The following is a 24,174-nucleotide window of genomic DNA, read 5'->3' as shown; positions in this document are numbered from 1 at the left end:
TTCTGGACCCTCAGGCATGACCAGCCATCATCCCCTGCAGCCCAAAGGTCAGTCCAGGCCACTGTCCTGAAGGATGCAAAGAAATAAATGAAAGCAGCTTAAAGGGCCATTTTCCCCTGAGCGCAAATCTTCCTGTGCCTCAGATGGCTGCCCAGAGAAGCAATTTAGCAAATGCATTTTATCGCAGGAGAAATCTGTCTTTTGTTTCTGGAACTTGCTTGTCGGGCGCCCTCTGCTCCCCCAGTGGCCGGAGTGTGGAGCAGTCAGACCCTGTTAATGAAAGCGCTTGCCTCCAGCCAGTGTCTCCCTAGAGAAATTACCCATTCCCTGGGTGAAAAGGATGAAGTTCTTAAACAGCCAGTCTTCCCCTTGAGGTAACGTCAGCCATGCAGTCAGCAATAAGCAAGCTTAGATTAGAATTTGAAAGGCACATAATGTAATCATAATAACATTGCCTAGGTTTGTATAGCACTTTACAGTTTACAAAGCACTTTTACATGCGTTAGCTCATTTGAGAAAATTGCAGGGAATTAGTTAACTACAGAAAAGGATAAAGAGGCAAATAATATTCATCTGTGAATTCACCACTCAGGGAAAATCTGTTAACATTGTCATGTGCTCCCTTCAGTCTATTTTCTGTGTTTTTTGTTTGCCATTTTTGCTGCACTGGGATCATACTGCATATACATTTTTATGACCTTCTTTGTTCATGGAGCATTGTATCTTCAGCCATCTCATTTGATCCTCACATCCATCCCCTTGGAGGGAAGTAATTGTGTTGTGAAAATATCCCCAGCTTGAGGTCCCAAGACTGAATATTCAATCCAGACTTTGCTTCTTGCTAGCCGCATAACTGGCAGTTTACTGGAACATTCCGTGCCTCAGTTTCCTCCTTTGTAAAACAACAGTGGTAGCCCCCACCTTGGAGTATTGCTGGAGGATTAACATCAACAAAGCAATGCACCTGCAACATCCAGCACTGACTGGCTTGTGGCAGATGTTCAACCCATATGAGCTGAATGAAGGCACAAGCCACCATGTTGGTAATGAATTAAAACTTAAGGAAGTTTTATGAAACTTCCAGAATTGGTAAATCTGCAGAGATAGAAAGCAGACTAGTGGTTGCAAGAAGCCAGGAGGAGGGTTGCAAGAAGCCAGTACTTGATTTCCTTTTGGGGTGAGAAAAATGTCTTTGAACTAGATAGAGGGGATATAGTCACAACACTGAATGCACAAAATGCAACTGAATTTTACACTTTGAAATGGATGAAGGTTAATGTTATATGAATTTTACTTCAATTTTTTTAAATGCTCAAAGAAGGCATCTGATTGACTCAGAGTCCTGTAGCTGACAAGAGCCAGATTTAGACAGGTCGGTGCAGGATCATAACTGATATGTCTTCCCCAGTACCTGGGTGGTTGGTAGATAACCTCATTCCTTTAGCCCCATCCCTTAAGCTTCGTGATGGCCACAGGTGAGTTTGGGATGTGATGCTACTGAATCCCACACATTGTTGGTACCCTGGAGTTCAGAGCTGGGGGCTGTTTATCCTGCAGGACTGCTGGTAGACCCTCCCTTATCCCCCTCACCCCTGCAGGACTGCTGGTAGACCCTCCCTTATCCTCCCCACCCCCCACTTCTGCAGGACTGCTGGTAGACCTTCCCTCATCCTCCCCACTTCCCACTCCTGCAGGACTGCTGTAGACCCTCCCTACTGGAGCAGGTCTAGCATAGATAGTTCTGAGAGCACATTTTTAACCAGCAGTGGCTACCAAGCATATCCATTAGAGGCTTGTTGAGCATCTGGTTTACTTGAATTTCAGGGGATTAGGAGATGAATGGGATGCTGCCCCTGACCTTAAGAGCTTACTGTGTAGGTGCTTTTTAGAAAGTAGCTCCTAAAGCCATTTACCCTGGAATGTCACTTTCCCCTGACTCAATCAGGGGACTAAAGTTCTTCCTCACATGGTGAAAAGAAACTTCTTGTTGAGCCTCATCAAAGAAAGACTCTTTGCAAGCACACACATACACACACGTGCCTGCGCACGCTAACACCCACCCACTTCCTCACACATTCCCACCCTTTTCTTCATGGAACAGGGAGCCATGCACTCCTGTCAACACATTAATTAGAAACACAACATAAAACTAGAAAAAACAACTCTGCTTTTACAGTGAATTTTGCAGATGTTCATTCTCTAATGGGGAATAATTGCTTGTGCTCTTTTGCAGTTCAGGGAAGGAGGGAGGGAAGGTAATATCAGTCAGTTAAGTGTTCTCCTGGGAGACAACATTATGGTTTCGAGGCATCTCTGAGTTCCTTGAGGAGCAGGACATGGCAGTTCTCTCTGCTACTCCCTGGTTAGAAGAACCATCCAGGTCCATGCAGCCCCTGTCTGCTCTGCACACCAGGCCCATGCTGTGCAGCTTCCGTCAGGTGATGTTTGAGCATAGAAAGCATCTACCTAGGTGCCTGGGATAAGAAGTGGTAACTGTGGAGTGTTTACTACACACCAGATTGTGTACTCTTCATATGCAGCATCTCTTGGAATCCTCCTGTAATCCCCTGGGTACTTAACCATTATCATGCCATTTTACAGCAAAGGAAATGGAAGTTCAGAAAGGTTTTCATCACTTGTCTAAGATCATACAAGCAGGAGTGGGGGAGAACCAGTAACTTTAGCTGCAGCGTTGCATCTGCTGCTTGATGTGAGGCTGAAAGAGCATCTTTCCTGGAAAGGCAACCTGGGTTTGATCTCCATGAGTGACCTCAAGATTGTGAAACTGTTTTCTCAGTTGTCAAATGAGGCTGCAAATACCTCACCAGAGGGCTCTGGGGAGACAAGGGACTCACACACACCCAGAACCTTGTATGGAGCTGACACATGCTTCTTTGCTTTCCAGAATTCTTCCAGTAATCACACACCATTGAACTGCAAATATCAGAGCAAATAATGGGCTTCGGAATCATTTACTGATCACCTTCTAGGCATGTAACTCCAGGATACAAAAGAAAAATTGGAAAGACAGGCCTTAACTTCATGATGATCACAGTCTTCTCATGTGCTGCAAATACTTTTCATTCATGCAACATATGAATATTGAGCAGCTTTGGGGTAGTAGGCACTGAGCTAGGGGCACTGAGGCTCACCAGGGAAGTTGCCCTTAAATAATTTCAGTTCAATTCGACAAGTGTTTTAATGGAGTTACAAATTGAGTGCTGCTGGAGCACAGAGAAGAAAGGGACTAGTTTCTGCCTGGAAGGGCCAGCAAATCTTTCACAGAGCAGATACCACCTAAGTTGAATCTTGAAAGGTGAATAAAAGGACTCTAGGTGGAGAAGAGTAGGGTGACATGAAGGAGGGCATTGCAGAGAGAGAAGAACATGTGCCATCTTAGAGATGTGGAGGGAGAGGTAGATTTAGGGAGCAGACAGATCATTGGTAAGAGTAGAGAATATGTGGGAGGGATGGGTCAGACAGGTCAATGACTTTTTCCATTTTCTGGCTACTAAAACAAATACCATGCAATGGGATAGCTTAAGCAATGGGAATTTATTGGCTCATGGTTTTGAGGCTAAGAGAAATCCAAAATCAAGACATCTTCAAAGCAATGCCTCCTCCCATAAGACTGGTTTCTGGGCCTGGTTGCCAGCGATCCTTGATCCTTGACTTTTCTGTCTCCTGGCCAATATGGTGCCTCTCCCAGCATCTCCTTTCTCTTCCGCGTTCCACTGACTTTCCTCTTCTGGCTACTCCCCCTGGCTTTCTCTCTTTTTGTGACCTTGCCTATAAGGCCTTCGTAACAGGATTAAGACCTGCCCTGATTCAGCTGGATGACACCTTTTAACTGAAATAACCTCATCAAAAGGTCCTATTTACAAGAGTCCACACCCAGAGGAATGGATTGAGTTTAAGAACATGTTTTTCTGGGGTACATGGCTCCAAACTACCACAATGACTGTCAACAAAGAAATCTGAGTGCAATCCTGCAGGTCAGAGGGGGTCTTTTGTCTCATAGGTTCTCAGGCGGAATAAGAATTCAATTATTTTTCCTGGTTTTATACTAGTGAAATTGTTGGTATAGTGGGTATTTTCAAAGAGGCAAGGGTATCAAATTTGACTTGAAAAGCTAAAGAATATCCCTGATTGCATCCTTTTCAACAGTTAGATATTTTAAAGGCAACTGAGAATGTCTTATTGCCCGCTGGATCTCAACTGATTACCCAAGGGACGCTTAGAAATATATGATGTACAGGGCCATTGTTGGTCATCACAAAAACTGGAGAATGCTACTAGCATTTAGTGGACAGGGGCCTAGGAGGTTAATTCTCCTGCATTATGTGGGTCACCATAATGAAAGAGTCTCCTACACAGAATGCCAGTGATGCGTCTACCAGTTATCTGTTACTCCAAACCCATAAAACCTCAGTAGCATACAGCAAGAGGTGTTTGTTGGGGCAGCTCTGCTGATTTTGGCTGGACTCATTCATGCCACAGGGGGCCATCTGACTGTCGCCTAGGGCAGCTGGGGTGTCTCTCATCTCAGGCCAGCCCCGTCATATTCTCATGACAGTGGTAGAGGTGAAGAAACATATACTTCCTCCTGGGGCCGTCCTTGGGATTGGAACAGCATTGCTTCCCTGTGTTCTGTTAGCCAGATCAAGTTGCATGTCCAGCCCAGATTCAAGGACTGGGGAAACGGACTCTGCCTCTTCAGTGAGTGAAACTGCAAGGTTACATGGCAAAGGGTAAGGATACCAGGAGTGAAGAATTGGGGCAATTCATGCAATCATTTACCAGAACACCTGTTTGAGAAGAAAATGTCATAGCTTAATCTATCAAAGCAGTGGTCCTGATTGTCTAACTTACTCTTTTTTTCACAGAAGCAAGTTAATATATTTTATTGTTGATCATTACACTATCAACTTGGAGATTTAAAAAAATACCTTCTTCTTGGAAAAATGTGCTCTTTTATTCAGTCTGGTTTGTAATTCTAGCCTGTTACTAGGCAAGTTAATATTTTTTTTAAAAATCAATTTTATTGAAATATAATTTTCATACAGCTAGTCCACCCATTCGAGGCCTACAGTTTGTCGAATCTTCACAACAATGTGCACCCATGTGGAATCAGCCCCCGGTCCTAGTATAGAACATTTCCATCACCCCAAAAGCTTTTCTTAGTTCATTCACTCCCAGTCTCACATCCCCTGATCTCACTTCTATTAGCATAGATTAGTTTAACAGCTTATTTTCTTTTATTTTTTAATCTCAATGTCTCCATCTTTAAAATGGGGTAATTATACCCACCTGGTCGGATAACTGCGGGGTGTATGTGAGATGTGGATATCGTACAACTGCCTAGGGCCCAACTCCCAAGTCCTAAGCCCTTAGTTCCCTGTTGGTAGGACAGCCTGATCCTTTCCCTAGTTGAGGTGGGAAGGAGAGGAGCAGAGCTAGTCAAAGGACTTCTACACCCACATTAATCCAGTTAGACTTTCAGATAGGAAAATGATAAGTAGGTAGGTAAGTGGGTAGATACATAGGTAGGTAGGTAGATAGGTAAGTAGGTAGGTAAGTAGATAGATAGATAGATAGATAGATAGATAGATAGATAGATAGAAAAAAGACTCAATAAATCAAAAGAAAACCTGGTTTTATTGGTTTTTTTCATTGTGGCAAAATATATTTAACATAAAATTTGCCATTTTAACCATGTTTAAGTGTACAGCTTTAGTGACATTACCTACATGCACTAATATCTATTTCTAAAACTTTTTCATCACCCCAAACTGAAACTCTGCACATTAAGCAGTGACTCCCCATCCTCCCACCCTGCCTCACCAGCCCCTGGTAACCTCTAATCTATTTCCTGACCTGTGAATTTGCCTGATCTGATTATTTCTTAGATACAGTATTTGCCCTTTTGTGCCCAGCCTCTTTAACTTAGCATAATGTTTTCAGTTACACATGTAGTAGCATATATCAAAACCTCATTCCTCCAAATAATAGTCCATTGTATGTATGTATGTGCCATGTCTTGTTTATCCTGCCATCTGTTGATGATGGTGTGTTTTCTGTTTTTGTTAATGTGTTCATTTTTGGTTTTTTTCCCTAAACCTGGTATGACAGTTGAAATATATTACTAGGAAGAGAAGAGCATCAGGGCACACAGAAGTAGAGTTCAGTTTGGTTTCCACTCATCTTGGTTTTTGTTTTGTTAAAGATTTATTTTTTATTTATTTCTCTCCCCTTCCCTCCCCCAAACCCCAGTTGTCTGCTCTCTGTGTCTATTCGCTGCATGTTCTTCCGTGTCTGCTTCCATTGTTGTATTGTTGTCAGTGGCACCAGGAATCTGTGTCTCTTCTTGTTGTGTCATCTTGCTGTGTCAGCTCTCTGTGTGTGCGGCGCCATTCCTGGGCAGGCTGAACTTTCTTTCGCGCTGGGTGGCTCTCCTTTACAGGGGGCTCTCCTTGCATGTGGGGCTCCCCTGCGTGGCACGGCACTTCTTGTGCACATCAGCATTGCACATGGGCCAGCTCCACACAGGTCAAGGAGGCCTGGGGTTTGAACCGTGGACCTCCCATGTGGTAGGCGGACACCCTATCCGTTGGGCCAAGTCCACTTCCCTCCACTAGTCTTTGAAAGTCCTCCTCGTGTTATTTGAAATTGTCATGCTAAGTAGTCTAGGGAGATATTTTGGGTTTGTTTTTAAGGAGTTTGTGTTCACTTATCCCATGATCGCCACCATCATTCTCAGCTACGAGGAGGCTCACTGCTCATAGTAAGCCCATGTTGACTTTCTCCAGCACCTTTTGGAACTTGGGTTAAATTGCAGGGTAGAATAGAAATGGAGATCCCCTCCTTCTGTCTCAGGGGAGGTGCCGCAAGCAGCACCGCAGGCAGCTCCTGGGTCCCCAGGGCTTTCTTCCTGTCCTCAAGCCGCCTTCCCTCCCCTTCAGCTCCAGAAGCAGCTCTCTGAGCTGGACGAGGATGACCTGTGCTACGAGTTCCGGCGGGAGCGTTTCACCGTCCACCGTACCCACCTCTACTTCTTGCACTACGAGTATGAGCCTGCTGCAGACAGCACAGATGTCACCCTGGTGGCTCAGCTCTCCATGGACAGGTATGGCAGATGGGCCCCCACCCTCCGCGCAATCCCCTCTGCTGCTCTTTGCCAAGTCTGGGGGAGAAGGAAGAGTTGTTCACAGACTTAGACTATTGCAGCCTGAGAAGATGGAGCCATGTCGCATCCCCTCCCTAACACTGAAAACCAAGACTTCTTGTCTCACCACCACCCCTGAGGGCTGAGGGCTGGATTGAGTCAGAGAGATGGAGCCCTATGCAAATTGCAAAAGGAAAAGGGGTTGCATTGTAGGGAAGCATAAACTGAACCCGCAGTTGGCACTGGAAAGGCACTGTTCTTCCTTTTCCTTATACATGTATTCATGCAACAAATGTTCATCATGCATTTACCAAGACAGTAGCAACATGACCCCCACCCTTATGTACCTGACAGTCTAGTTTAGTAGTTCTTATCTTTGGCTGCACATTGAATCACCTGGGGAGTCTATGAGAAAAATTCATGTCCAGACTCCATCTCAAACCAGTTAAGTAAGAATCTTGGTGGATGGAACCCTTGGCATTGCTTTGGTTTAAGTGTCCAGTGAATAGCCAGGCTTGGGAACACAGCACTAGTGGTATAAACAGCAATGAACAATTAAATGAAATGATTTTAATTGTGGCAGTGCATTGAGGAAACTGAGACAGGTAATAATGTCAGGTGGGAGACCTTGCCGAGACGGTGTGGCCAGGGGAAGCGCGCTGAGAAGGGGACATTTCGGAGCAGATCTGGAGGATGAGATAAGGAGTCAAACATGCAAGTTCCTAAGAGAAGAGTTTTCCAGGCAGCTGGAATAACAAGTGCAAAGGCCCTGTGGTGAGCAGGATTTTGAAAAGCTGACAGAGACCATGGTGGCTGAAGAACAGCACGGGGTCAGGAGGAAAGCAGTATGAGATAAGATGATGCAGAATATTAGAAGCTCATAAGCTGTTTGGGTTTTATTTAAGCATGATGAGAAGTTATTGAAGAAATTTACAAGAAGTTGTATTTTCTAATTTATGAACATTTATAAAAACAAATCCCTGGCTGCCCAGAGGCAAATGGACCGGAAGCCCGGGGTCACTCCCTGAGGGCTCGGCAGCTTGTCTCCACCAGGCCCTTCCAGTGCCTGCTTTGGCTGGCCAGTTTCTGCTTCCATTTACACAGTTTGGCTCCAGCAGCAGTTTCCTTCATGTCATTCCTCTCAGTTCCCACAATTAGGAAGGAGTTTGATGGGTTCGCGGTATCTTTTGCGCCACCTCAGAGATGCCTGTCAGCCTATGGATGGGATTCCATGGGATTGTTTAAGGATCAAATTTGTTTATGCCTATAAAGTCTGAGACTAGTACATGGTATGTAAAACATGTTCTATGAACACCAGTTATCATTTGTCATGAGTGATTGAGGAATCAGCAAACAAATAAAAGAACAAGCCTCAAACATGAGAAGGTCACCTGAAGTACCCCGGAGTTCCTAGGCATGAGCAGAACCTTGCACCCAGAGACCACCTAGGGTGGTTTGCTGAGGGGGTGTGGACCGCAGAAGCTGAGGCCTTGCTCCGTGAGTCCCTCACGTGTTAGCACATGGCTGCGCATGTTGTGCTGTGTGTTCCCTGGCTGCTGAGGTCACAGGCTTTCCCAGAACTTAGAGCTCAGCCTCCGGAATGCTGTGAATAACACAGAGAACTTTCTGACCATAACAGGTAAAGGTAAAATGCAAAGAAAGGGAAGGCAAAGCAGAGATTCTAGCATCTGCTAGAATCTCTCAGTTTTTTTTTTTTTAATTTTTTAACTATCTTTTTTTAAAGTTAATAGATCACACAAAATGTTACATTAAAAAACATGAGGTTCCCATATACCTGACTCCCCATCCCCCCACCCCCATCTTTTTTTTAGTTGTATTTTTTTGAAGATACATAGATCACAAAAAAAGTTACATTAAAAAATATAAGAGGTTCCAATATACCCCACCCCCACCCCACTCCTCCCACATCAACAACCTTTTTCATCATTGCGGCACATTTATTGCATTTGGTGAATACATTTTGGAGCACTGCTGCACTACATGGATAACAGTTTACAGTCTAGTTTACACTCCCCCCCCTCCCCGCCCCATACATTCAGTGGATTACAGCAGGATATATAATGTCCAGCATCTGTCCCCGTAATATCATTTAGGACAAATCCAAGTCCTGAAAATGCCCCTACTTCACATCCCTTTTTCCCTCTCCCTACCCTCAGCAACTACCATGGCCACTTTCTCCACATCATTGCTATAGTTTCTTCTATTACTAGTCAAAATAGTTCTATAGTAGAATACCAGTAAGTCCACTCTAATCCACATTTTATTCCTCCATCCTGTGGACCCTAGGATGGTGATGTCCACTCCACCTCTATATTGAGAGGGGACTTAGATTTCACATGGATGATGGATGCAATTCTTCTGCTCGCACTTGTAGGCATTCTAGGCTCCCTGGTGTTTTGGTTGACCTTCTTCACCTCCCTGCTAGCGGACCGGGATAAGTCCAACGAACCAGAGGGTAGGAGTTACAACTCTGCTGAGGCCCGGGGCCCAGCTGACACATGGACAGTCCAGAGATTCAAGTCTCCTGAGTATACACCAACCCTAGTGCCAACCACAGGTTCAGTAAAAGTGACAGAAGAAGTATGTGTAGAGAGGTCACATCTGAGTCCAACTCCATCACATCCAGGAATACAGCACTGAACTCCAAAGCCATCTGCCATGACCATAGAACCTGTGTGTCTCTGTAGCCCTCAGGAGTACCAGTACCTGGGGTTGTATCTACTTTGGCTGTCTCTGGGATTCTGCTTAGGCATGCATAAGCACAACCCCTCTGATGACCTCCCAACTCTTTTTTGAAAACTTTTAGCTGTGTAAACTCATTTGTCTTTGCCACTTCCCCCTTTTATTCAAGGTCTCTTTCTAGTTGCATCACCAGTTAGTGATTGATAGTAATCCCTCAGCACTAGAGAGGCTCATCCCTGGGAGTCATGTCCCATGCTGGGGGGAAGGTAATGTATTTATATGCTGAGTTTGGCTTAGAGAGTGGCCACATTTGAGCAGCATGGAGGCTCTCAGGAGGAATTCATGTCATCACTCCACAAATATCTCTTAAGCATCTACTATTACTGTGAGCCTGGGATTATATAAAAACTCTTCCTGCCTTCAAAGAGTACATAGTCTAGTCATGGCTCAGGCAGTATATTAGGTTGTTGTTTGTTTTTTTAATTTTTTACTGCATAACAAATTTAGCAGCCTAAAAGGACACACATTTATTATCTGGTAGTCTCTGTGGGTCAGGAGTCCAGGTACACATTAGCTGAGGGGCCTTCTCCCCAGGGTCTCAGGCTGAAATCAAGGTGCTGGCCAGGGATGCAATCTCATTGGCTATTCGGGGTCTGCCTCTAAACTCATTCAGATTGTTGGCAGAATTCAGTCCTAGGTCCCTGTTTCCTTGCTTTCTGTTGCCTGGGTTCTCGGCTCCTGGAGGCTACCCTCAGGTCCTAGCCACGTGGCCCCCTACCAGCCTAACAGCTTCTGCCTTCAAAGCCAGAGGAATACACTCTCCAGTGAGCTACGACCATCTGATGTAACATAAGATAACCACAGGAATGCTGTCCTGCCACAGTCTCAGGTTCTGCCCACACTCAAGGGGAGGGGATTGGTTACACAGCACCTGTACACCAGGGGATGGGAATTGTAAGAAAAACAGGTTCTTACAATAGAGCATGAAGAGGGCCGAGCAAGAGAAACACCCTTGCTGTGGGAGCCCAGAGCAGGAGCTCCCACCCCAGCCAGGGGTGGAGAGGAAGGAGGCAGGGATGGTGTCTGGGAAGGGGACAGCTGCATTGAGTTGAAGGCTGAGTAGGTGGAGGCACATGGGGAAAGAAGGAAGGTTCCCAAGGTAGAGCACACAACACATTCACAGGGCCAGAGGTCGCCAGGCCCATGGGGCACAAGCAGAGTTGGGTGTAAGTAGAGTTTAGGATATAGGAATGAGGGAAAGGAGAGCAGATGAGCCTAGCCAGGTAGGCAGGGGCTGGAAACCAGGGGAGGTAGCCAGCCCTTTCGGCTTAAACCTGTCAGGCTCCTGGTGAGGCTTCAAAGGTACAAACCAGCATCCCAAAGTCACCTCTACCTTCTGGCATCCCATTGCTTCTCCCACAGCTTCCGGTTTGAGTACCCAAGCAGCCCCCACCCCTCATCCCCCGTCCACCAAGCAGCCTCATCAGTAAGTCACCTAGCCACACTGACCCTCACTGCACATCTCTTCCAGGGCCTTTAAAGTGAAAATAAAATCTAAGCCTTGATAGTAATGCTGACTGGTGGTCTAGATTGGTCATCTTTTCTCCAGGCAGCAGAATTGCACCTCATACAGGTGGTATAACCTGCACAGGTGGTGAGTAGAGTGAGCTCTAAATAACTCCAGGTGGCCATTTCTCAAGGCATCAGTGGTCCCCTTCTGTCATGTGCACGCCTCCAATAATGGATTCAGTTTACCAGGAAAATATTCCCTCACTCAAGATGAATGGCCAGTGACTATCTCCAAACCCAGGAGAAAAAGAGAGAAATAGAGAAAAGAGATAAAGAAAAATGACACTCTTTCTACACAGACTAAAACATGGCTTAATGGAAAATAAGACATGGTCTCTGGAGTCAGACAGACGTGTGACTGCCACATCTTGAGTTTGGCTCGCAAACAAGTCGCTTAACCTCTCTAAGCCTCAGTTTCCTCACCTGTAATCTGGGATGATAATTTTAGTAGCAACCCCTTGGGGCTGTTGTAAAGATTAAACGAGATAATAAGGCATGGTAGTATTCATGCATTAGTACTCAGAGACTCCCTAAGTGGATACTATTATCATTGAGCAGAGTCTCCATACTTGTGATGATGGATGAAAAGACACCAGACTTAAGCACCAAGAGCTCAGGGTTCAAATCCCACTGGCTCCCTCACTCTCAGCTGGTGGTCTTGGGTAGGTCACTTAGCATCTTTGGTTACCTTTTTTCTCTTCCTATAAGATAGGGCTAAAAATACTTGTCACATTGGGTCCGATGCCACATAGGATGAAATGAGATTTTGTGAAGGCCCTTGGCACCCCTTTGGTATTCAGTAGAAATTTTCTAGATTTGAACACCCTCACCATGGTGCCTGCACATGGTAGGTATTTGGGAAGGTAACGAGATATTGGAGAGAGAAAAAAAATAGAAACACCTGGGCTCCAATTCCATTCCTGCAACCTACTAGCTATGTTGAGTTTGAGCAAGTCACTGCATTTCTGAGCTTCACTTTGCTTATCTATGAAGTGGTGCCAGTATGGTTGAATTCACAAATTATCTGGGTTATATAAGATAAAAGGACACATCGTACCCACTAAGTAGTAGATGTGCACCAAATATGAGTTTCCCTTCTCTTAATGATCCCTTAGTGCAATATAGGGTATAGAATTTTCTATCTGGAATTTTCAACTAGAAAAAAAAATGTTTTAAGTATTAACAACCCAAATTCCTCTTTTTGTACACACTTCTTATAGACAAAAGAAAATAGGGCCCCCTCCTTCCATGGTTAGCAGGAAGCATCTTCCTGGCCTGGGTTGCACATGACGCCGGCAGGGTCTTCCCTCACAGCCCACCTGAAGGAAGGTCCCATACCACTCATCTGCTGCAAACACTAGCCACAGAGGCCTTGCCTTCAAACCACACACATCCCCAAATGTGACAGATACATGACACTCCCTAATGTACTGTGACAAGTAATGCCATTCAGGCAAAACCTCAGAGAACCTTATGGAATTCCAAGCCACAATGAGAGATGCTTAGTGGGATGTAATCAAAAAATTAGGAAGTGGTAGTACAAGCTGATGAAGGTGGTAGAAATTCCTCCCGCCACTTTCATTTCATCCCACACATCCAATTATGATGCAACATGCTGACTGGTGCCTGTTGGATTGATTTTTAATTTAAAAAACATTTCGGATGTGTTTGTAAACCTTTGAGTCAAAAGTAGGCCTTACGTGAATGCCACAACGAATTAGGGGAACTGGCCCCTGGGTTTCTGTGCCGTTCTCCCTCTAGAATTCCATTCAGAAAGCTGTGGAGCTGGCAGGTCTGGTTCTGTCCCAGGTAGCTACTCAAGGTACTTCCCTCCCATCCTAGCAGAGTGGCTGAAAGGAAAGAGGAGGCTGAGCAGGAAGGGGGGCAGGGGCTCAGAGCCCACCGACCTCAGGCAAGGCAGGGGCGTGTTCCTTAGTGTTCCTCTGACAGAATACTGACAGGATTCCAGAGAGTCATGTGGCTAGATCAGGGAATTGGCCCTTCTCTCTGTTTCCTGGGAGTGAAGGAACGAAGCCACTGGGGTGAGCTAACCTGCTCATCCCCTCTAGAACAGTGTCCCTTAAAGTGTGCTCCACAGAATGGCAGCCAGGGAGCCTGCTGAAATACAGATCCGCAGGTCCACCATACCTACTGAATCAAAATTTCTAGGTAGGGGCCAGAAATCTGTTTTAATAAACCCTCCAAGTGATCTTAAGCATGCTTAAGTTTAAAAAGCAGTATTCTAGAGAGTACAGACATAATTCTTTCTCCACGTAGCAGACAGTGTGATCTTTCATAACATGCTGGGTGTCTCTTCATTGCATTTATAACAGCTTCCCTACATTTGTTTCCCCGTGACCTTCATGACCCCCGGTGACCTGGTACCTGCCCACCTCTCCACCCTTGACCTCTCTTGTTCTGCCCCTCCCTGGCCCATGCTCCTTCCCACTGTCCCTCTTTCTGTTGCTTGAACATACTATGCTCAGTTCTACCCCAAAGGCTGTCCTCTCTTCCTGGAAAGCTTTCACTCCAGATTTAAGACTAGCTCTTTCTCATTATCCAGGTCTCAGATTTTGTCTCTGCAGAACCGCCTTCCCTCACCAGCCCTCACAGTTACTCTTTATCCTGTTACCCTATTCAGTTGCCTCTCTCAGCCCTTAGCACCATCTGAATTTGTCTGGGTTTGTTATATTTACCACTTGTCTCCCCAGCTAGAAGTCCCCAACTAGGAGTGCAGGAATCTTGTCTGTCTGATTTGCCCTTGGGCCAAGCACAATACCTGACATATTCTAGACAATAAATATTTGTTGAATGAATGCATGTTCGAAAGGCAGAAATAGAACCAAAGGGAGAAGTTACAGTTATCAGATGCAGAGTAGCTGCTCCATATCTAGCTTTATGCCACAGTCTTTATATAATTTATGTCATGTAATACTCAAATCCAATTACATATTGTTTCAGTTATCTATTGTTCCTTAGCAAACTATCCCTAAACTTAGTAGCTTGATAAAACAATGATCTTAGCTCATGAATCTGTGGTTTGGCCATTTGGTCTGAGCTCAGCCGGGCACCACTTCTGCTAGTTTTTGTTCGTTCATGTGTCTGCATTCAGCTGGGCAGTTCTTCTTCTGGCTGTTGTCTGAGGCAATAGGGATACCTGGGACACATGTCTCATTTAGCAAGGTGTTTCCATGGTGGCACTCACAAGGTTCCAAGACCACAAGGGGTTAAGCCCCACTGCACAAGCACTTTTTAAAAGAACTTCTCTAATGTCCCATCATCCAAAGCAAGTTGGTCAGCCCAGAATCAACATGGGAGGGTGTTACCAAAGGGAGTGGTTAGAGGAAGAAGACTAATTTATAGCCATATTTGTCATCTACCAAAATAGAAACTGAAGTTCAAAAAACGGTTATCAATTGCTTAGGGATATTGACATAGCTCAGAGTTCAAACCCAGCCCAGAGTAGAAACTTTGTCTGACTCCAGAACCCAAAGTGGCAGCACTCTGCCGAGCCTGCCGAGCCGTGGTGTACCAGATTGGAACAGGCTGCCTTCTCGGGAGTGAGCTCCCCGTTCGAGCAGAGGCTGAGTGGCTACCTACCTGAACTGCCGTTAAGGAGTTTGTGTTTTTGGAAGACGTTCAGGCCCACCGACACCCATCTCACATCTTGATATTGGTCCAATGAGATTGAGTTTTGAACTTCTGATCTCCAAAACCATAGGATAATAAGTTTGTGTTGTTTTAAGCCTCTTAAGTTTGTGGTCATTTGTTACAGCAGCAACAGGAAACTAATGCAGTGAGAACTCCCTCAATAACCCCTGCCTATTTCTAGACCTGCCAGGCATCTCTCTGGCCATGTCTGAACCTTGGCCTTCCACTTCCAGTGAGAAGCAATAGTGGGCTGGGTGGGGAAGTGGAAGAAAGCACAGGACAGGGTCAAGACTTCTGGGTCTTACCTTCTCCGCTGACTCATCATGAGCTTTTGAATAACTCATGCCCATCTCTTGAGTTCTTTGGTCATACAAATGGTTTGGTCATACTAAATACTCCTTAAGGTCCTTTCCAATATGGACAATTGGGTGATTTTTGAGTTAAATTTAATCTCTTGAAGCACTGTCCACCGGCCTTGGTCCTTGTTGTACCAGGTACTCTTATTCTCCTGTCTAAGAGACCAAAGAAAGACTTGGCCCAGAGCTTTGCATCAGCAAGAGAGGAATAAGGACAAACCTCCGGGAACAGGTATGGGGGAGGCAACCTGGAGAAGGGAAGTGAATAGTAGATCTTGAGGCAGACCCCAGGCAGGGCTGGGGAGGAGGAAAGAAAAGAGAGAAGCTGACCCAAAGGAAAGGACACATTCTTGTTTGGGAAAACAGGCAATGATGGGAAGATACTTTGGGTTCATTTTCTCAGCCTAACCAACAGACCGGGGGGTGACCCCAGCTCTATCACTTTGTCGCTATGTGACCTGAAAGTAGTCCCCTCACCTCCTTGAGTTTCCTCACCTGTAAAATGGTGATGAAAATCTTAGCTTTCTGGAGTTACTGTGATAACAGCCAAGATATCTATATCTGCAGGGAAATGGCAGAGATGTATTCTACCATAATTCTCTTTTACATATTATTATCATTATTGTAAACCTCTGTTTGTCACTTGGTTTGGTCAGTCCCTGACCCAAAGCTTGGTTCTAAGGGAGAAAAGCTTGGAGAGATTGGAGCTGGGTGGCAATGAAACACAAATGGGTTGTGTAATCATGAGTTCCCTCCCCCGAAGTGCTGTGGAAACCATCTGGTCCTCTTTCCTACAAAGCCCAACATGTCTATCCCATCAACAGCCCCTTTCTCCTGAGACCCTTAAGTATTTTGTCTCTGCTGCCACCTTACACCCTTAGCAGAGCTTCGAAGGGCTAGGCCAGGTGGGGCCTGCACCCTGCCAGGAAAACTTGCCAATAGCCAAGTAAGTGGGTAGACCCAGAGTAGAAGGTGGCATCTCTTCATGCCCAAATATTCCTGCCTGTATCCTCCTCCTCTAGCAGCTCTTATTTCCACAGATTAGAAAGTATTCCTGCCTTTACTCAATGTATCTGTGCAACAGCTCTCCCTTGAAATGCAGAGGTCCCCCATCCTGCAGAAGACAAAGCTGAGGGGTAGGTGGGATCATTCAAAATCGCATATTTCCGGAGTCCAGGAGAGAGCAGGGCTGTATAGGGGAGGCCGGACACAAAGCTCCATGAGATTAGGTGTCATCTAATACTTGTTTCTTAAAAAATTGTTCTGGCCAATTTGATTAGCAAGCATTAGAAAGGACAGAAAATGGAGGGCACTTTCTTCTGGTGAGTATCTTAATCCTCCATACTAAAAGGCCACAGATCCAGGCAGTACCAATTCACAGAATTAGAGGAAACTCTTGAGAGTCCATCTTGAATGTACTGAAACAAGATAGGTGTGCCCATTTTCTTTTGTTTAGAAGCATGGAAATGCATGGAATCTATTTCCTAGCAATTGTCTAAAAAAAGTGGCCATTCTGACCAGGAGACTGCTGATTATGTACCTCTTGCTGGGTAGGGAAAAAAATTGAAATAGGCTTTTGCTGTTTTTTAACCTTAGGTTTTATGTGCCAGGCACTTCGAATGCCTTTAGGAAAAGAAAAAAGAAAAAAAACAAGGTCTTTATAGATTTCTCTTAAAACGTTTTGCAGAGCCCCCTCTGTCTGACACACCTTTTGTTTTTCACTGGGCTCAGTTCCTCTCCCACTCTCCTTGGCTTGGTGCCTCCAAGGTAGCAGGGAACAAGGCACCCTGAGTCAATACAGGTTCTAAAAAATGAAGACTTCATCACCCCAGGTACACTTTTGTCCCCACCATTCACATGTTTTTCCATTCCCTTTGTCAGATATTCAGTATAATTTTCTTCTCTATTCCCAGGGCACAACACCTCAGATCTAAGTCCAAGAGTAAAAGGCAACCAAACATTTAGAACCTCAGTGCATTCATCAGGAAAACCGGGATAACAGCAGCTTAACTCACAGGTGGTTGTTAGAATTCTGGAAAGTTTCTGGCACATAATACAGAGTCAGTAATTGTATTCCCTACTACTTGTGTTTGCTGCTTCTTATGACGCTCCTTGTAACTTGTCGGCCTCAATTTGTCTAAATGCTCTATGGCTGCTCAGTCATGCCATTCTGCACCTTTGCTGAGGGAGAAGGAGACACAGAAATTTTGAACCGGAAGGGGCTCTTTAGAAGATTTAGTATAATTCCCCCTTCCCATTGGGAAGATGAATCTGAGGCTTGGACTGGGACTAACTCGTTTGATGTCACTCATTCACTAGGAAGCAGAAAAAGACGAGAGCCAGCAAGGTAAGTGTTTTTATGCCCATCTTGTAGGTAAAGGAATGGAGGCTCAGTGATTTGCCCCAGTCATACGGCACGTGATGTTGCAAGCAGGGATTTGGATTGAGAGCTGGTGGACCAAGCGTCCACGCAGGCAGTGCTCCAGCAGGGCAGAGCAGGTGCTGCGTGCCTGGGCCTCGGCCCCCACGGCTCACCTGCCCCCGTCTCTTCCAGGCTCCAGATGCTGGAGGCCATCTGCAAACACTGGGAGGGGCCCATCAGCCTGGCCCTCTACCTGTCCGACGCCGAGGCCCAGCAGTTCCTCCGCTATGCCCAGGGCTCCGAGGTGCTCATGAGCCGCCGCAACGTGGGCTACCACGTTGTGTACAAGGAGGGCCAGTTCTACCCCGTGAACCTGCTACGCAACGTGGCCATGAAACACATCAGCACCCCCTACATGTTCCTGTCAGACATCGACTTCCTGCCCATGTACGGGCTCTATGAGTACCTCAGGTAAGGACCCGCGGGGACCTGGCCACACCCCGGAAGGTGCATAGGGTTGTGGAGTGGCGACCCAGAATGCAGCTTAGGATCCTTGTCTAGCCCACCTCTCCTCTTTTATAGATGGGCACCCGAGACCTAGAGAGGGGCAGGGACCTGCCCGGCTGCACCCAGAGATCGAGCTCTGACTGCCGAATTTGGAAGGAGCATTAGGCAACCCAACGCCTTTATTTTTCTGATGCAACCCAAGTTTGCATAATGAAATATTAGTGGCAGAGCTTGGTCTAGGAAATATCTGTCTCGTCTCCCAGCAGTGTTCTTTCTGTAGCTTCTATGAAAACATCTCATCCTTCTTCCAATTTTGGATCAGACAACCTTCATTTACCATTCTGGAAAGATCACTGCCTATTCTTGAAAGCAAACCCAGATGATAATTATGGTTAACATTTACTGAGGTGCTTTCCATGTGCCAGGCACTGTTCTGAGTGCTTTACAAGTAGGGTTTCATTCCCTCCCCACGGTCAGTCTCTGCTGCCACAGATACTATTATCTTCTTCAGCTTACACATGGCAAACTGCATAATGAGACCCTAGGCAAGTAAAGGGTGGCGCCAGGGTGGCCGCTTAGCTAGGCTCTCCAGAGCCATGTGCTTACCCACCGTTTTGGCAGCCCCCGTAAATCTCTAATGACCCTTTCCAACTCTCTGCACTTAGAGGGCAGGCTTCCAACTGCCGAAGAAAGTACTTAGCGCTTGAAAGGCTTAGATGACTGTGTGGTGAGTGGCATTTATTACAGAATAATAATCTGAACTGGAAAGCCCTGTAAAATTCATGTAGCCCAAAGATCCCCTGCTTAATACATGAGGAAACTAAAGTCACACCAAGTTATATGTCCGAACGATGTTTTTTTAAGATCTGTTATCCACTATTACTTATCAGCATGAATTACCTCTGCTACCGACTGAGGGCCTACCTGGATCCAGGTACCAGGACAGATGATTTGCACACAGTGTCCCATTTGATCCACACATCAAGCCCAAAAGGCAGGCACAGTTGCCCCCATTTTACAGTGGGGGAACAGTGAGGCTCAGAGAAGCAGTGGACCTTGTTTGAGTCCTCGTCTTGCCCTAGGACTTGAACTTGAACTTGTCTGTCCACTCCGTGTTTGCAGGCCACCCTGCTTCACAGTTGTCTGGCTGCTCTGTGCTCTCCGACTGTCCAAACTGAGCAGGATCTGGTTTCTCACTCCCTTGTCTTCCCTCCATACGTTATCTGTTTCTCAAAAGAGCTTCCAAAAGAGTGTGTGAACCTTTTGTACCCTCCCGCCCTCCTCCCGGGAGCTCCTGACTCACTTGTCCTTCCAGGGCATCTGGGGGGATTCATAGCATTAGTAGCCCCCACCCTCACCCCACAAGAAAGGAGGAGCCACCAGCCTTTCTTGGTTGAGAACAGCAGGTGAGCAAACCCAAAGCAGCCTGACCCTGGCTCCGGGAGACTAGAAGGCATCACCCAGGGAGCACCCTTCCCAGTGAGCTGAGGTAGAGAGCAGGGCAGAGAGCACAGCTCCCAGGCTCCAGAAGGGGAGCTGCTCTCCAACTCCAGCTCCAGCTCCAGCCTTGGAATCCCAGTGTGTGGAGTGAGGGTGCCCCCACGTGGCCAGACAGGGCTTTCGGCCCGATTCACGGAGATTCCGAAACCTTGGCAGCTTGGGGGCTGAGGGCTGCAGGGCTCAGGCTGGGCTCTCCTTGCTCGGAGGACCCCATCCAGTTGCCACCGTCTGCCCATGCGGTGAATATTTGTCAAGAGCCTAGCTTCCGGGAACGCAGGAGCCAACAGTCCAAACAAAAGTCTCTGCGGCCCTGGGACTTAAAAATAAATAATCACCTTCATTACACATAATGAGTAAGAGTTTTGGAGATAGAGTTGGCTAGTGCAATTAAAGAGTGACCTTAGCTAGACAGGGTGGTCAGGGAAGGCCTCTCTGAGAAGGTGACGTTAGAGCTGGACCTGATGAAAAGAAGGAGCTACCCCGTGAAGACGTGGCTGGAGAGATTTCCAGACAGAGACCACAGCAAGTCCAAAGGCCTGTGGTGGAAACCAGCAAGACGCTCCTGCTTCTGGAGAGCAAGGAGCTGAGGTTACTGGCCCAGAGTGCTGAGGGCAGGGGCCAGTTCTGGGCCGAGGTTGAAATCCGGATTCCCTAAAGCGATGTCAGACCACTCTGCCCCTCCTCTCCCCGGCCCCACCAGTGTGCATGTTCATTTCTTTACTGCAGGAGCCTCAGCCTTGTTCAGAGGCAGAGAGTCTTTACACCTTTCCAGGCTTCGTCGGGAGTGCTTAGTAATAACGCCTGGCACGGCGGCAGTCAGAGGCCACATGGGACCGCGCAGGTCAAGTTCTTAGGGAGTGCCTGGTCCTCAGTGGACTCAACACAGAGGGACTGCTGTCATGATGTCACCACTGTTCAGCCTAGTGTCCTGCTGCTAGTGTCCTGGGCTTTCCAGAGTGACCTGGCCCCTCCCCCAGAGCGAGCAAGAAGGCCTCCTTCTGCCTCTGATGTGGGTATTTCTGGACGCCAGCAAAATTTGAGGAGGCTTCGTTTCTCCAGAAACCCCTGACTCGAGGCCCAACTGGCAGTTCCAAAGCAGGGGGGAGCTGATTGGCAGCTCTCTGCTTGGATCCCCAAACACTCACTCGTATCACCCTTTTGAGGGGGCCTCCGTGTCTACCAAAAAAAGTTCAGCTCCATCGCTCTCTGAGCAGTTGCTTAGCAACCTGCTAATATTATGGCAAAAACAAACAGATCAATTGGAAGATAATGAAATCAGTTATATGCATGGACATAGCTGCAGAGCTTCACTGAAATAGCTCTCCCCACCCCTTCACCTATTTCTTCTAAAGCATGAGTTTGTAGAAGTGCAGTTTTCACTCTTGATCAGAAATGTCGAGTGAATTTCAGCAGGGCACGCATAGCCCTACATTTGAATCTAAGGTCGGCTGTGTTTATCAGATACGTGACTCTGGGCAGGTTCCTTGGCCTCACCTGGAGGATTCTCCATGCCTTTGCTTCCAAAAGAGGCTAATTGAAGCTTCCTTGCAGGAGTGTAATGGGAGCTCAGCGGAAGTTAATTTTCGGTCCTTTGGCCTGTCCGCAGCATTCAATGTTGGAGTTCTTTGCCGTCCCCTGACCACTGCCATCGCCATTCCACTTTCTACCACCTTCAGTACATGCTGGGTAACTTTGTATAGCTGTCTTCTTTTCATATTCATTCAAAAATATCTAGTGAGCATCTCCCATGTGCTGAGAGGCGTTCTGTGAAGCAATCAGACCTGTTCCAATGCTGACGGTGCCTTCCTCAGCATTTCTTTGACTTTGGGAAATGGTTCCAACCTCTCTTAACTTTTGACTTTGGGAAATGGTTCCAACCTCTCTTAACTTTATTCATCTCTGAAATGGGGATCATGCTTTTCCCCCTTTATAAGGTCCTAAGAAGATTAAATGTAACAGTACCTGGAAGGCACCTGCACAATGCCTGGAACACTCTTCATTCCACACATACACGTTGAACATCTACCCTGGCACTAGGGCTGTCCTGGAACAGAACTGGCAGGGTGCCTGCCCTCATGGGGCTTACACTCTAGTGGGTGTGCAAGCTCTAGGTGCTGCTATTGCTGCTGCTGCTGTTATTATTTATGACCAATGGAGACTCAAGTGAAAGACAGGTAGGTGCTCGGATTAGCAAGCTCTGTGTGGGCTGTCAGAGAAAGCTTCTGGAAGAAGGACCAATGGATATAAAGGCATGCAGCCTCGTGGCAAAGGTGAGGAACTGAGAAATTGTTCGGGTAAAGTTCCCAAATGGCAGAGGCGTCTGAGGTGGGATGACCACCCAGTTTCACTCAGCTGGCATTTTCTGCTTGCCACGAGATCAGGATGGGTTTCTTCTTTCACTAGCCCTGCAGAATCCTCCTCTTTCTTCAGTGCCTGAAGCTTGAAGCATCCCTTGTGCCCTCATTGCCTTTGCTTTCTAGGGGACAGAGGTGCCCCGGTAGATAGGAACTCTACTCTGACAGCATACAGCAGTGACAAATTTCTGTTTCATTCTGTTCACTCCAGGATGACACCTAAGCACCCCACCCTGTCACATTTTCCCTGGCACATAATGGCTGCTCTATAAATACTTGTTCAGTGAGTGCAGAAATTTGAACAAGACCAGGTTGTGATGGCACCAACAGACGCTGGCTGGCTGGCCACCGGCCAAGAGACATTAACAGGTGGCATTTCCTTGGATTAATCCCTCATTTTTTAATTCCACTACGTCTACAACATTTTAACATTTATTGAGTACTTACTATGTGCCAAGCACTGTTATAAGCACTTCCCATGTATTTTATCATTTAACCTTGCCACAATTCATTTTACAGGTGAGGATGCTTAAGCTAAGGAACATGCCCAAGGTCGCAGCATCAGTAAGTGGCCACCTGGTTTACGCGGGGCTGATGGAGCACATAGGTGTTCTATGCCTAAACTATTTATAGACTCCAGTTGCCTGACCAGTCCATGTTCACCATCATCACATGGCAATGATCATCGGGATGGCTTGCATTGATTAAGTGCATTCTTTGCCCTGGGGAGCTGTCTTGACCTTTACATGGGTTAATCCATTTAATCCTTACCAAAAACTTCGATGGCCCATGTACTAGTACTGTCCCCAACTCACAGAGAAGAAAACTGTGACAAAGAGATGGGGCTCGCTCAAGAGTACAAGATGGTGGGTGTCACGGTAGGCTTTGGATCCAGGCAGCCTGCCCCAGAGCAGGGCCAGCACCTCATGAACACTCAGGGATGCTTTCCCAACAGTAAACATCGTGGCGGTGAGGTCCTTAAATAGGGATGTTGCCCGTTGTACGCAATGAGCACAGGGCCTGGCATGTGCTTAAGTGGTGGATAAACTATAGCTCCTGCTGCTGCTGTTTTTAATCTTACTTACCTCCAAGAGCTCATTCTTCGCTTCTGTTTCTTACCTACCTGTCCTGCCTGGCACAGCCTCCCTCTGGATATGTTCATGTTGTCAATTAGGGAGCCACCAGACCTAGTGGGACCTGGGAGCCCTTGCTGCTCTCAGCTGGCTCTGCCTATCTCCAGCCTCATCCATTATGTGTATCTTTTACAGCTCCACTCTCTGTGGGCAGCCTTATATCCCTCATTTGCAAGTCCTTTCTGTTGCCCCTGCATGCCTCCTGGAAGACTGTCTATCAGGAACTCATTTCCTAGGCAACAGTAAAAGAATCCAAGCCAACCTTATTATCCATGTTTAAGGATGTGCAGGAAAGACAGGTCTAGGAGTGAGGGCAGGGCTGTGCCAAGGCCTGAGCTCCAGTTATCTGCACAGATATTAAGCACTGCTTAACTCTGCTCTTCCTTCCCTCTGCCCATCAATTCTCACTCCGAGGTGGGTCACTGAGTTCCGAGCCATCATACCAATGATCTCCCATCTCTTTAGTTGAAAGCCAAAGTGCTATTAAAGCTAGGCAATTTGGGGAGGTGTGGGGGGCAGCTGGAGCCAAGGGGGCTTCACATAGTCTCACTCCATAAGACAGACAGGACACCCACACTTGTCCTTCCTTCCTTCACCCCGGTTGATTACGCCTGTGACCGCAGTAGCCCTGCTCCTCCTCACCGTGCGTCCACTCGTTCACCAGTTCCCTCTGCACTCTGTGCACAGGCTCGTTCCATCAGAAAGTCAGGGTTGCATCTCAGACCCTCGCCTCAGCTTTCCCCTCCAGCAGGGATGACACCAACCATGCCCGGATACCCCTTGGCATCATTTGGGGCATCATGCAAATCTACAGATCCCATGGCGGTCTGTGAAAGACAAGGAAGGAAGAAACCAATGTTTGCAAGCACCCACC

The 24,174-nt window shown here is 46.8% G+C and overlaps 1 protein-coding gene across 3 annotated transcripts in view; it reads left to right on the top strand.

The window, feature by feature from the left end:
• LARGE1 (LARGE xylosyl- and glucuronyltransferase 1) overlaps nucleotides 1–24,174 on the top strand; it is a 588,869-nt gene that overhangs the window by 539,578 nt on the left and 25,117 nt on the right. For all 3 annotated transcript variants that reach the window (XM_058308687.2, XM_058308686.2, XM_058308685.2), the window contains exons 11-12: nucleotides 6,963–7,126; nucleotides 17,999–18,277. In XM_058308687.2, the coding sequence (XP_058164670.1) occupies nucleotides 6,963–7,126; nucleotides 17,999–18,277 (443 nt within the window). The remainder of the gene's footprint in view (nucleotides 1–6,962; nucleotides 7,127–17,998; nucleotides 18,278–24,174) is intronic.

This window comes from Dasypus novemcinctus, chromosome 12 (genome assembly GCF_030445035.2).
Source record: "Dasypus novemcinctus isolate mDasNov1 chromosome 12, mDasNov1.1.hap2, whole genome shotgun sequence".
Taxonomy (NCBI): domain Eukaryota; kingdom Metazoa; phylum Chordata; class Mammalia; order Cingulata; family Dasypodidae; genus Dasypus; species Dasypus novemcinctus.
Note: the sequence above shows the minus strand (reverse complement) of the source record. Positions and strands in the feature narration are given on the sequence as shown.